The 13,666-nt window shown below is 33.1% G+C and overlaps 1 protein-coding gene across 2 annotated transcripts in view; it reads right to left on the bottom strand.

Moving 5' to 3' along the window:
* ADAMTS6 (ADAM metallopeptidase with thrombospondin type 1 motif 6) overlaps positions 1-13,666 on the bottom strand; it is a 322,344-nt gene that overhangs the window by 102,410 nt on the left and 206,268 nt on the right. Inside the window, exon 12 of one of the 2 annotated variants that reach the window (XM_047752832.1) lies at positions 5,226-5,333. In XM_047752832.1, the coding sequence (XP_047608788.1) occupies positions 5,226-5,333 (108 nt within the window). The remainder of the gene's footprint in view (positions 1-5,225; positions 5,334-13,666) is intronic. The other variant, XM_047752915.1, reaches the window with a different exon arrangement.

Raw genomic sequence — 13,666 nt, 5'->3', positions numbered from 1 at the left:
TAAAAGAAATGTGTCTTAAAAACTAGATGAAATATGGACTTTCCCTTGTGGCACAATGGAAACGAATGTGACTAGTAACCATGAGGTTGCAGGTTCGATCCCTGGCCTTGCTCAGTGGGTTAAGGATCTAGCTTGACATGAGCTATGGTGTAGGTTGCAGATGTGGCTTGGACCCCACGTTGCTGTGGCTGTGGTGTAGGCAGTGGCTATAGCTCTGATTTGACCCCTAGTCTGGGAACCTCTATATGCCACAAGTGCAGCCCTAAAACCCCTAAAAAAAAAGACAAAAACAAAAACAAGATGAAAGATGATACATTCCAATGAGGCTTTAAAATTTTTCTTAAGAAACACTTATTTATCCTTAAACAACATTTCATTCTATTAGACCACTGAATTTCATGATCTCTATCAGGGAACTACCTTAAGAAAGAAATAAATCAAACAATCTAACCTTGAAAATTTGTCAGAATTCTAAAAGAAAAATTTCAAAATAATACTGTACACACACACACACACACACACACACACACACACACAGTATTTTTAAATAATTTCTTTAAACGAGATATTTTAGGATATGATTATGGTAGATCTTGTACCATAGCCAGCACTGGGTACAGCCAGCATCTGGAATAAGATACCTCTAAGGAAATGCTAAGATTTTAAAGGAAGTGATATTGGTGATTCAATATAGAACATTCTTCCCAAATCAAAAAAGCTGAGAGTTGGAGCACAGTGCTATTAAAAGCCTTATCTTTCCACTGTGCAGGTGCAGGAATGCTAAAGTTTATTTCAGCCCAAATTCTAAATCAGAACTTGTCATTCTATACTATTTAAATTTCTAGAGCAATTGGAAGAGTTATTCTTTCTTCACTTTCCGTGTTTATAGTTTGGGACCCAGTCAAAACATACGACATTCTACTCTAAGTGAATTAAGTTCTAAGGCTGTAAATGTCCAGTGCTTTAGAAGGGCATGAAATAATCCTATTCTAATTCAGCCCTATGTTTCCCATGTAAAAATATTAGGAATTAATGTCATGTACATGTAAGCCCAAATGCTGTGCAGTCTCTAAGTGAGTATCATAGAATCATTAAATCAATCTTTTGGCAATAAACCAAGTATCTGAAACCTTCTTTGTGGTCACCATTGGAGCTTGCAAGGATTGGGTTTTGATTATCCTTAATATCCTGTTCAGTAACAATGCCAACACTACTATCAGAGTTTTTATAGTCTAAAGCTTTGTTTGCTATTTCATCAAATATGGCATCCCTCCGATTTCTGTTCAAAGGGCTAATGCTGATGCCATGTCTAAGGAAAGTTCTTTTAGCTGAAATTTATATTGATTGGTTTGTAGGAGTTCGACCCATGGACACACAGTACCAGCACACTGTCTGGGCTCATCAAATTTCCTCCTTTGGTTAATGCTACTGTCCCTGAGCACATCCATTCAGACCATATGGTTCTTATTCAGTCCTTGAATGGCTTATTCAGGCAAAAATCCAATGGCTGTAATAGCGATGTCAGACCCCCCAGGACTCACGCAAAGATCAGTTTTTAATTTTTTGGCCATATTTCTTACTCCATCTGCTAAATGTGCATGGAACAGTTCCCATACTTACGTGGAACATTTGTGGAACTGTGCCCCCGGGCAAAGATCCCATATCTTTTGCAGCCAGAGTTTGACGAGATCATTGTGGATCCAGTCCTCAGGATATATCTATGCTATCACTTGAGCCATGTTTTTCCCCCACCCCCAACCTTTTTTGAGAAGATTTATTCAAAAAGCTATAAGCAGCTTTGGTTTTATCCTGCTGGCTAGACAGGATGTATATTTTTTCCTTGTTCTTCTGATGAGAGTAGTTTTGAAATTCAGAGTTAAGATCAGAAGTTGTGAATATTCCATTCATGTTTCTGAGACACACAAACTCATGCTTATAGTCTGTGATGCTCATAAAGACATGAGATGCCAGTCTGTGAGGTCAGTAAAGACAGTATGGCAAATAATTTTCTGCCCACTATCATTTAAGGTTGGCAAATAATAGTGGAAAGTAATGATGATGCTCTCGTAATATATACTAGCACCTTCCCTCTGAGGAAGCCAATGAAAAGCTCACTGAGATATTATCTCATTCCATCCTCACAATATCTCTATGAAATATTTAGAAATAGATTTTTCTCTCATTTTACAGTAAAGACTTATTACTTTGCCAATTTTAACACTATCATATATTCTTAGCAAAATTCCAGGTGACTTTTTATTGTGATTCCTGAGATAAAAAACTATTATAGGTAAACAAATGAAAAATCCACTTGGTAATAAAGGGTAAAGTATATTATTAACACCCATCTCATGCTCAGTGGCTCACTATTTCTGTGACAATGAAAATTTTCTTTTTAATCTGCAAAATTTCCCATCTGAAGATGAAGCATAATCAGAGGCAGTATAGAGGGGCCAAGTTTTCAACTTTGGAATCAGAAAGACCTGGACTGGAATCTCATTTCTAATATTAAATTGCTATGTAATCTTAGGCTTTCAAATCTTGCTTTCTTCATTGGTAAAATGGAGTTAAAACAGTACCCCTCCTCATAGGATTTTTGTTAATAGTAAACAGAACAAATATGTATCTGGCATAGTGTAAGTACTTTAAAACTATTCATTATCATTATTATCATTCTTACTGGCGATGTCAACTATTTTTAGATGGTAAGAATATACACTGGCCACACAAAGTTGACCAGAACAACTGAAAATTTCACTTTAATTTTGTCACTAGGTGACATGTTTTGCATGATTGTTTTGATTTGAGTCAAAATACTGAGCTCTGGTTTAATATTCAAATAGGTATAGCCTTAAAGAGAAAAATCTGCATTTGTTAACAGTAATCACGCTCCTCTTATTAGGAAAAAAAGTAACTGAAATCAAAAATAAAAATTCACAAATAGATGACATGGCAAATGCAGTTAGTAAAAAACAAATTAACAATAATTATGAAGTGCTCAGTTCACATAAAGAGTTCTTTGTACTTTTTTTCCCACTTAAAAATGTAGGTTGATCTATTCTTTGAAAGCCTCTTCATAAATTCAAAGATAATTATAGAAATACTTTGGAAGTCTTCTCTTAGATTTCTGTCCTTTTTCTTTCTAGGACCCTGTATGATATATATTTTTTTCATTCATTCATTCATTTAAACACTCCCTAGTGCCATACTTAAAGCTGTCTACCAACCTTCCAAGTCTGGAAGAACGGCTATGATTTGTTTTATAGATTAATTTTTGATGGTGAAATACAATGTATTGATTTTTATGAAACTACACTCTAATATTGTGAATATTAACAGCCTCTTGGTAGACAAATTTTTCTTCACTTACAGGTTCTTAAATAGATTTTCATGGAGTCAAAAATATTCTGCTAAAGTATTCTGGAAGCTGACAAGATTCTAAGGACAGGGTAAGCAGGCAAGCAAGGGATTCTTTTAATCTGAGCATTGCCACTTTTTTCAAATGTACATATCAGAATTATGTAGATTGCATGTGAAGAAAGGGTTTAAGGATCAAAAAATTGACAACCATTAGCCTAGATAAAGAATGAGAATTTTTAGAAATCAAATATATTTGGGCCCCATTTTATTTACTTTCTCATGTCTGTGTTTACTCATTTATTCTCAGAAGTAATTCTATTTCCCATCTATATGCTTATTTAAATATAAGTTTAATACTTCTAGCTTTGATATTATTTAGAGAATTTTCTAGGTAGTCTTTAAAATTGTCTGTAACTTTCATGAAAAATGTCACCTCTATCAAAAACATACAAATAAGCTGTAAGATATGACATTTCAGAGGACAAATAATTCAATATTAAATATGTGTTTACCATAAAGATGACTGAGGTTTGTGTTCTCAGATAGGCACTACCTGTGGCTTACTTATTTAGAGTTATTATATAATTTATAGAATGCTTTCAGGGGAGCAATGGTGTTTAAAAGATTGAGTTTTTTACGCCTTAGGTTAAAAAATAAAGTAAAATAAAGAGAGCCATCAGGCCTAGTATTATTACAGGCAAATAGAAAGAGTGGCCCATTGGTGTAGATCACAAGAATAATAATCAATCAATGGCAAATTATAGAAACAGATTCTCACAGGGACTTTCCCCTTACAATTGTGTATTTCTTCTAAATACAGATTGATGTGAATTGCTACTTGTCGTTGACAAGAACTGTTGGTTCCAAAACAAACCTAGACTGTTGTTTCAAGAATGTAGTTCCTAATATTTTCTATTACTTCTGTGAAAAAAAACAAGGAATTTTTGGTAGTGTGTGAAGGTCTCTGTATTTTTATTGGCTACTCACGAAGTTTCAGAAAAAGATTCTTAATCTTTTTAAAATGACTCTATCAATTTATACATTTAGCATAATTTACCAACATTTCCAAACTCAGCATGGAAAAGCCATCAACATGGCACTAGGTCATGGGTCCTGAATGAAGCCGTCAGCAAGGATTAATAAACTGTGACAGCTGCCCAAAAGCTTTCATTCTTTTTATTTAAACATCAGATTGTAAACTGAAATTCAGTGTAATCTTTGTTGAAACTAGCCCAACTAACATGGAAGAAGTCAGAACTGAGAACAAATGACAGTAGTAGCTATTGTTGTAAATTCAGTCCATAGCAATAAATTCTAGGATCCACATATAGAGTAAATCCTAAAGAATTTCAGGAATAGCCTGAGCTATTCTTATCTTTTCGAGTAATTTTTAATAATTATTGTTTTTGAAAAGTAGGCTGATGAAACAATTATTTAGCAACAAATCTATGCTCAATAAATTGCTTATTTTTCTACTATTCTTTCATATTATAATATAAAAGTGATTCATTATACTATAGTTATAAAATCTATTTTAGGATAACATAATTTTCCAGAAATTATCAGGAAAAAAAGACATATGACTAAACAGACTATATTAAATAAGACTGTTGTTGGACTTTTTTGTACAAATGTAACTCAAAAATATATGTATAGAGAGAGGAAACTGACCCCAAAAATACTCATGATGATTTTTTAAACAATGCATATTTGCAGCTATCAACATAATTCACTAGGCTAGGAATTTATTATTTTCCCAAGTACATTTTCATTAGTATGCATAATTTCCTAGAGGTTGAATATCATACCAGAAATTTATCAGTTTAGTCTACATGACAAATAGCTAATAAATCATTGGAGCTTACCCCCTTTTCAATATTCCCAGTTTGACAAAGTGTTCCCTCAGCTGCAGGAATACTGTTGGTGACACAGCGGTTGCTTTTGCTGAGACACCAGAGCTCTCTACACACTTCCTAGGAAAGAAGGCAAAAGCAAGTTGATCAGAAGTGAGACTAAAATCATGTCTACTCCTCTATAAAATGTGGGGAGGGGAGGGATAAATTAGGAGTTTGGGACTAAAATATACACACTACTATATATAAAATAATCAACAAGGACCTACTGTATAGCATGGGAACTATACTCAATATCTTGTAAAAATCTATAATGGAAAAGAATCTAAAAAAGAATTATATATATATATATAAAATATATACGATCACTTTGCTGTACACCAGAAACTAACACATTGTAAATCAACTATATTTTGATAAAAATTTATATATATACATATATATATATATGTATATATATACCCACAGTATGTAAGTAATATTAAGCATTACTTGTCACTTGCATCAGAGATAAGGATTTTGAAGGATGTCCTTCTGGAAGGTGGGTTACCATTTCTCAAAATCACTTAAACATTTGTATTTATAATTCTTATTTCAGTGGATAAAGCATATCTTCATTTTTAATGCTGATTAGAATCTTTTAAATATAGTATACTGAAATTTCATTAATAGAGAAGAATCGTGAGAAAGAATGACTGTCTAGGAAGGAAATATATGTTTATTACTCCCCAAAACATGCAATAGCACAAACTCGCTGATTACTCATAGAGTATTGCCAAAGTAGATGACTTCCTAGACCTACTGAAATAGATAAGCAATGAGATCCTGCTGTACAGAACAGGGAACTATACCTAGTCACTTATGATGGAGCATGATGGAAGATAATGTGAGAAAAAGAATGTATATATGTATGTATGACTGGGCACTTTGCTGTAGAGCAGAAATTGACAGAACACTGTAAATCAACTATAATGGAAAAATAAAAATCACTAAAAAAAAGAAACAGATGTGGTTCATTAAAGTAGTCCACTTTCATTAAAGGGAAATTTGGTTTGGAGCAAATGTTGCTATTTATGTGCCATTTCCATAACTGATATATTTCACATGTTATTTGGAGCTACTCTGTCTTCTTTATTATGGTTTCTCATTATCTCACCACAGCATAGGAGAATTACAACACTTTTTGTAATGTTAGAAATTTAAAATACCTCATTTTGTTCACACTTATATTAATCTATCAGATTTTAAAATAAGCTGTCCAACATATTCCTAAATAAAGTGTTTGAATAGCCAAAAAAAGATTACTTTGAAGAAAATACTAAAAAATTTCAGTTTATTTTTGTGGATGATCACTAATTAGCATCATTATTGATATGAAAAGTTTTTAATTTAAATTGAAACCATTTAGTACAAAACATATTTGCAATAAAATATATGAATCTGGAAGCAAAGATACATTTATATATAACAACATTCAATTCTGTTGCGGTTATTCCCCAACTGCTCTTTTATTCTCAAAACATAATTATAAGACCTTATGCCATATACCAGAAGAAAAAATTTTTACAACTGTGTATGGTGATGGATGTTAACTAGATTTATTTTGGTGATCATTTTGCAATATTTGTAACTACTGAATCATTATGTTGTACACCTGAAGCTAATATAATGTTATTGGTCAATTATATCTTAATTTAAAAAAAATTTAAAGGGATTTATGTCACATATACACAATTCAGAAATACAGTGGTAACATACTGAATTCACTGATTAACTACTGCTACAAATGGAAATGCCCCACAGAGTAAAGCAAAAAGATGGGATCTTTCTGGACCTCTCTTTAGGGTACTCCCCTCCACCAGGCAGATAAAGAGATATAATATATTTAGTAGACTTTATAGATATTTTTAAAAATTTATCTATTATATCTAATTTATTTATCTACTTCAAACTCCATGTAGAAAACTAATGAGCTAGAAGAAAAGTTAAACATCAGAAAAGAAAACTAACATGTGCTGTGGATCATAATATAAAGATAAAACTTTTCTGTTCTAACAATCCAAGGTACTACAAATTCTACTTTCTTTCAAAGTTTCAGTTTCTGTTTAAAGAGAAGGTTATTTATACTACTTTATTCTTCCTTTTCTATAGGAGATGATTTCTTACTTTATGGAACCTAATATATTCTTTTGGTTTACTTTAAAAGCAGTAGGATTAACATTTTAAGCTCTTAAAATATTATTTCATGTATCAAAAATAATCATATTCAAAAAGAAATGTGTTCACAAAAATAGAGAAACATTGCTAGGACAATGCACTAAAATTTTTTTAAAAAAGACCCATAATCCTAAACCATATTTTTGATGTTTTAAGATTTTTATTAGGTCTAAATCTTACTTTAGACAGAAGTAAAAAAAAAAAAAAGCCTAAAGTATATTTTAGACATAACTATGAAATGAAAATTCTATCAGTGAAAAAGACTATTCACAGAATCTATTAGGAAAACATACTATTTATTCAAAATACAGAAACTCTATTTTGCAAAAATATGTTGAAAATCTATACCCAAAATGGCAAGTTCTCAAAATAATAATCTTGACAAAGAATCTGTAATCTCAGAATTAACAACAGAGGCCACTGATAGAGCCCTCTTATCCTTTAGGGAATGATACATTTTCAAAGGTGATTCATACTTTAAAAAAGACAGTTACCTTAGTGGGCTCCTAGGGATTTGAATTCTGTAGAACATTAACTTCATAGACTATTGTTTAAAGTATGAGTCTGGAAATCCATGTATGGGAATACTCTCAGGATATTAAACTAGTCTGTTTAAAGAACAGACCTCTCATTTAGAATATCATCTTGGATAAGAAAGATTTTAATATCCCAATTAAGAAGATTGGAAGATAAAATCAAGAAAGTATTATTTAATACCAAGCAAGCAAGAGGTATACTTCCTGAAAGAATGTAAAAACAATTTCATACTTTCAGAAATTCCCTTCTTATTCTAAACTGCTGGATCCTAGACCATGGTTCATATATTTGCAGGGGAATATCAGTTCTATTTGCATGTGTATATCAGGTGCTGAATAAGCACCAGAAGGTAAGTCCCAAACAAAAGTTAAATGCATGCTGAATTAATCTTCCTCAATACTATATGAGGTGATGGAGCACAGTTAATGAGAGGGAGCAATGATTTTTTTTTCTTGACCACACATCAGCTTAGCTCTAGAAGAACATAGTTCTCTTTCACATACTTGTGATTTTTTTTTTATAGCAGAAGTTAAGATGTATTAAGATCAGTTTCATAATCTCTATGAAATGATAAATTATTGCCTGTGTGTTAGGGCAATTAATTCCCTTCTCTAAACCTACAGTTCATTTGTGAGGAATCTCTAGGAGAATTTTGGTTCTTGATGCTTGCCCTTGAAACTAAGGAAGGAGAGAGAAGTCATCAACAATTTCCATTGAGGGAAATTTCTGTTACATGGCAATGAAAATTGGAAATGTAATCTCTAATTTCACGGGATCAACGTCTCATCAATTAGAAAAACTGTACGGTAAAAAAAAGTAATAGCATTATTTCCCATTCATTCAAGAACATCTACTAAGCACCCATTATTCAATAAGAAAAATGTTACTGTTATGGGAAAAGGAGATTAAGATGGCAGAATAGAAGGACTGGAACTCACCTTCTCTCATGAAAAAAACAAAGTTACAATCAACTGCTGAACAACCCAATGAAAGAGACTGGAATCTATGAAAAAAAGATATCCTACTCCAAAAGTCAAAGAGAAGGCCACATCGACCTGTTTGGAAGGATGATTATGAGACATAAGCAACTTCATACCTGCAGGTGGGTGGCCCACAGACTGGAATTAACTAGATCACAGAGGCTCACCCACAGAAGTGAGAGTTCTGAGCCCCAGGTGAGGTTCCCACACATGGGATCTGGCATTGGGAGGAGGAGCTCCCAGAGCATTTGGCCTTGAGGGCCATATAACACTAAAGATAGTCATCAAACTACAAAGATAAGAGAACAAGAGAACAAGGGAAGAAAAAACACCAACAAAAACAAGTCCAAAAAAAATTAATAAAATGCTAGTAAGAACATACATATCAATAATTACCTTAAATGTTAATGGACTAAATACCCCAGCCAAAAGACATAGACTGGGTTAATGGATACAAAAACAAGAGCCATATATATATGCTGTCTTCAAGAGACCCACTTCAGTTCTAGGCCCACATAAAAGTTGAAAGTGAGAGGGTGGAAGAAAACATTCCATGCAAACAGAAATCGAGAGAAAGCTGGAGTAGCAGTACTCATATCAGACAAAATAGACCTTAAAATAAAGGATATTGTAAGAGACAAAGAAGGACTTACATAATGATCAAAGGATCAATCCAAGAAGATTATATAACAATTATAAATATATATGCACACAATATAGAATCACCTCAATATATAAGGCAACTGCTAACAAAGTTAGAAGGAGAAATTGACAATAACACAATAATGTGGGGGACTTTAACCCCCACTTACAGCAATGGACAGATCATCCAGACACAAAGATGAAAAGGAAACACAGGCCTTAAATGATGCATTAGACCAGATGGGCTTAATAGGTATTTATAGAATATTCTATCCAAAAGCAGTAGAATACACATTCTTCTTAAATGCACAAGGAACATTCTTTGGGATAGATCACATTCTGGGCCACAAATCAAAACTTGGTAAATTTAAGAAAACTGAAATCATATCAAGCATCACTTCTGCCCATAATGCTCTAAGACTAGAAATCAATAACAAGAAAGAAACTGCAAAATACATCAACACGTGGAGACTAAACAACATGCTACTAAACAATCAATGCATCCCTGAAGAAATCAAAAAGGAAATTAAAAATTCCTAGAAGCAAATCACAACAAAGACACAATAATTCAAAACCTACCGGATGCTGCAAAAGCAGTTCAAAGAGGGAAGTTTATAGCAGCAATACAAGCCTATCTCAGGAAAAAAGAAAAATCTCAAATAAACAACATAACTTTACACCTAAAGCAACTAGAGAAAGAACAGACAAAACCCGGAGTTTCCAGAAGGAAAGAAATCATAAAGATTGGAGCAAAATTAAATGAAATAGACACAAAGAAAACCATAGAAAATATCAATGAAACTAAAACCTTTTTTTTTTAAAGATCAATTAAACTGATAAACCCTTAGCCAGGCTCATCAAGAAAAAAAGAGAAAACTCAAATCAATATAATTAGAAATGAAAAAGAAGTTACAACAGACATCACAGAAATACAAAGATTCATAAGAGACTACTACAAGCAACTTGATGCCAATAAAACAGACAACCTAGAAGAAATGGACAAATTCCTAGAAAAGTACAATCTTCCAAGACTAAACCAAGGCAAAATACAAAATATGAATGGAAAAATTGGAAGTACTGAAATCAAAACTGTGACTAAAAAACTTCCAACAAAGAAAAGTCCAGGATCAGGTGGCTTCACAGGTGAATTTAATAATAGTTAACATCTATCCTTCTGAAACTATTCCAAAAAATCACAGAGGAAGGAAAACTCCCAAACTCACTCTATGAGGCTCCCACCACCCTGAAACAAAACCAAAGATACCAACCCCCCCCAAAAAAATTATAGGCTATTATCACTGATGAACACAGATGCAAAAATCCTCAACAAAATATTAGCAAACCAAATCCAGCAATACATTAAAAGGATTTTACACCATGGTCAAGTGGGATTTATCCCAGTGATGCAAGGATTTTTCAATATCCACAAGTCCGTCAGTGTGATATACCGTATTAACAAACTGAAGAATAAAAACTACATGATCCTCTCAATAGACACAGAAAAAGCTACTTCTGATGAAAACCCTCCAGCTAGTGGGCATAGAAGGAACTTACCTAAACATAATAAAGGCCATATATAACAAACTCACAGCTAACATCATTCTGAATGGTGAAAAGCTGAAATAATTCCCACTGAGATCAGGAACAAGACAAGGATGTCTGCTATTACCACTACTATTCAACATAGTTTTCAAAGTCCTAGCCACAGAAGTCAGAGGAGAAAAAGAAATAAAAGGAATCCAAATTGGAAAAGAAGTAAAACTATCACTGTTTGTATATGACATATACAAACATATACAAACTATCACTGTTTGTATATAGAAAATCCTAAAGACACTACCAGAAAGCCATTAGAGCTCATCAATGGATTTGGTAAAGTTGAAGGACACAGAAATTAATACATAGAAATTGACTGTATTTCTATATACTAACCTTGAAAGATCAGAAAGAGAAATTAGGGAAGGAATCCCATTTACCACCTCATCAAAAAAGACTAAAATACCTAGGAATAAACCTACCTAAAGAGACAAGAGACCTGTACTCTGAAAACTATAAGATGCTGATGAAAGAAATCAAAGATGACCCAAATAGATGGAAAGATACACCATGCTCTTGGATTGGAAGAATCAATATTGTCAAAATGAAGATATTACCTAAGGCAGTCTACAGATTCAATGCAATCCCTACCAAATTACCAATGACATTCTTTAGAGAACTAGAAGAAAATATTTTAAAATTTGAATGGAAACATAAAAGACCTTGAATAGCCAAAGCAATAGCGAAAATTAAAAAATGAATCAGAGGTATTAGGCTCCCTGACTTAAGACTCTACTACAAAGCTACATCATCAAAACACAAAAAGAGAAATATAGATCAATGGAACAGGATAGAAAGTCCAGAAATAAACCCAAGCACCTATGGTCAACCAATTATAACAAAGGAGGCAACAACATATAGTGGAGGAAAGACAGTCTCTTCAATAAGTGGTGCTGGGAAAACTTGACAGCTGCATGTGAAAGAATGAAACTAGAACATTCTCTCACACCATACACAAGAATAAACTCAAAATGGATTAAAGATCTAAATGTAAGGTCAGATACTATAAACCTCCTAGAGGAAAACATAGGCACAATGCTCTTTGACAAAAATCACAGCAACGTTTTGTTTGATCCACCTCCTAGAATAAAGACAAAAATAAATCAAAGGAACCTAATTAAATTCAAAAGCTTTCACACAACAAAGGAAAACATTTGAAAAAAAGAAAATGCTTTCTCTGCATCTATTGAGATGATCATGTGGTTTTTGACTTTTGTTAATGTGGTGTATGACATTGATTAATTTGCATATGTTGAACCATTCTTGTGAACCTGGGATGAATCCCACCTGGTCGTGGTGTATGATCTTTTTGATATGTTGTTGGATCCGGTTGGCTAAAATTTTGTTGAGAATTTTTGCATCTATATTCATCAAAGATATTGGATTATAGTTTTCTATTTTGGTGGTATCTTTGTCTGATTTTGGAATTAGGGTGATGGTGGCATCATAGAATGTCTTTGGGAGTCTTCCTTCTCCATTTCCTTTTGAAAAAGTTTAAGGTGGAGGGGTATAAGTTCTTCTTTGTATGTTTGGTAGAATTCACCTGTGAAGCCATCTGGTCCTGGACTTTAATTTGTAGGGAGTGTTTTTAGGACATATTCAATTTCACTTCAAGTGATTGGTCTGTTCAGTTGATCTATTTCTTCTCAATTCTGTTTTGGCAGGCTGTAAGTCTCTAAAAAGTTGTCCATTTCCTCTAGGTTGTCAAATTTGTTAGCACAGAATTGTTCATAGTATTCTCTCATAGTTTTTTGTATTTCTGTATTATCTGTTGTGACTTCTGCCTTTTCATTTCTTATTTCCTCACCATTTCTTGGTGAGTCTGGCCAGAGGTTTGTCAATTTTGTTTACCTTTTCAAAGAACCAGCTCTTGGTTTGATTGATTTTTCTATTGTTTTTCGAATCTCTATTTTATTGATTTCCTCTTTGATCTTTATGATTTCCTTCCTTCTGCTGACTTTAGGTTTTGTTTATTCTTCTTTTTCTAATTAATTTAGGTGGTGAGTTAAGTTGTTGATTTGAGATGTTTCTTCTTTTTTGAGGAAGGCCTGTATTGCTATGAATTTCCCTATGAGCACTGCTTTTGTGGCATCCCATTGATTCTGAGTGGTTGTGTCTTCATTATGATTTATCCTGAGGTATTTTTTAATTTCTTTCTTGATTTCCTCATTGACCCATTGTTTTTTTAGTATCATGTTGCTTAGTCTCCATGTAGTCAGTTTTTTGTCATTTCTTTTCCTGTGGTTGATTTCTAGTTTCATGCCATTGTGGTCAGAGAAGATACTTGAAATAATTTTATATTCTTAAATTTGTTGAGGTTAGCTTTGTGCCCCAGGATGTGATCAATTCTTGAGAATGTTCCATGTGCACTTGAGAAGAATGTATAGTCTGATTTTTTTGGATGTAATGTCCTGAAAATGTCGATTAAGTCTAACTTTTCTACTGTGTCCTTTAGGATCTCTGTTGCCTCATTGATTTTCT

The sequence above is a fragment of the Phacochoerus africanus genome, chromosome 1 (genome assembly GCF_016906955.1).
Source record: "Phacochoerus africanus isolate WHEZ1 chromosome 1, ROS_Pafr_v1, whole genome shotgun sequence".
NCBI classification, from domain to species: Eukaryota; Metazoa; Chordata; class Mammalia; order Artiodactyla; family Suidae; genus Phacochoerus; species Phacochoerus africanus.
This window is presented reverse-complemented; position numbering and strand designations above follow the sequence as displayed.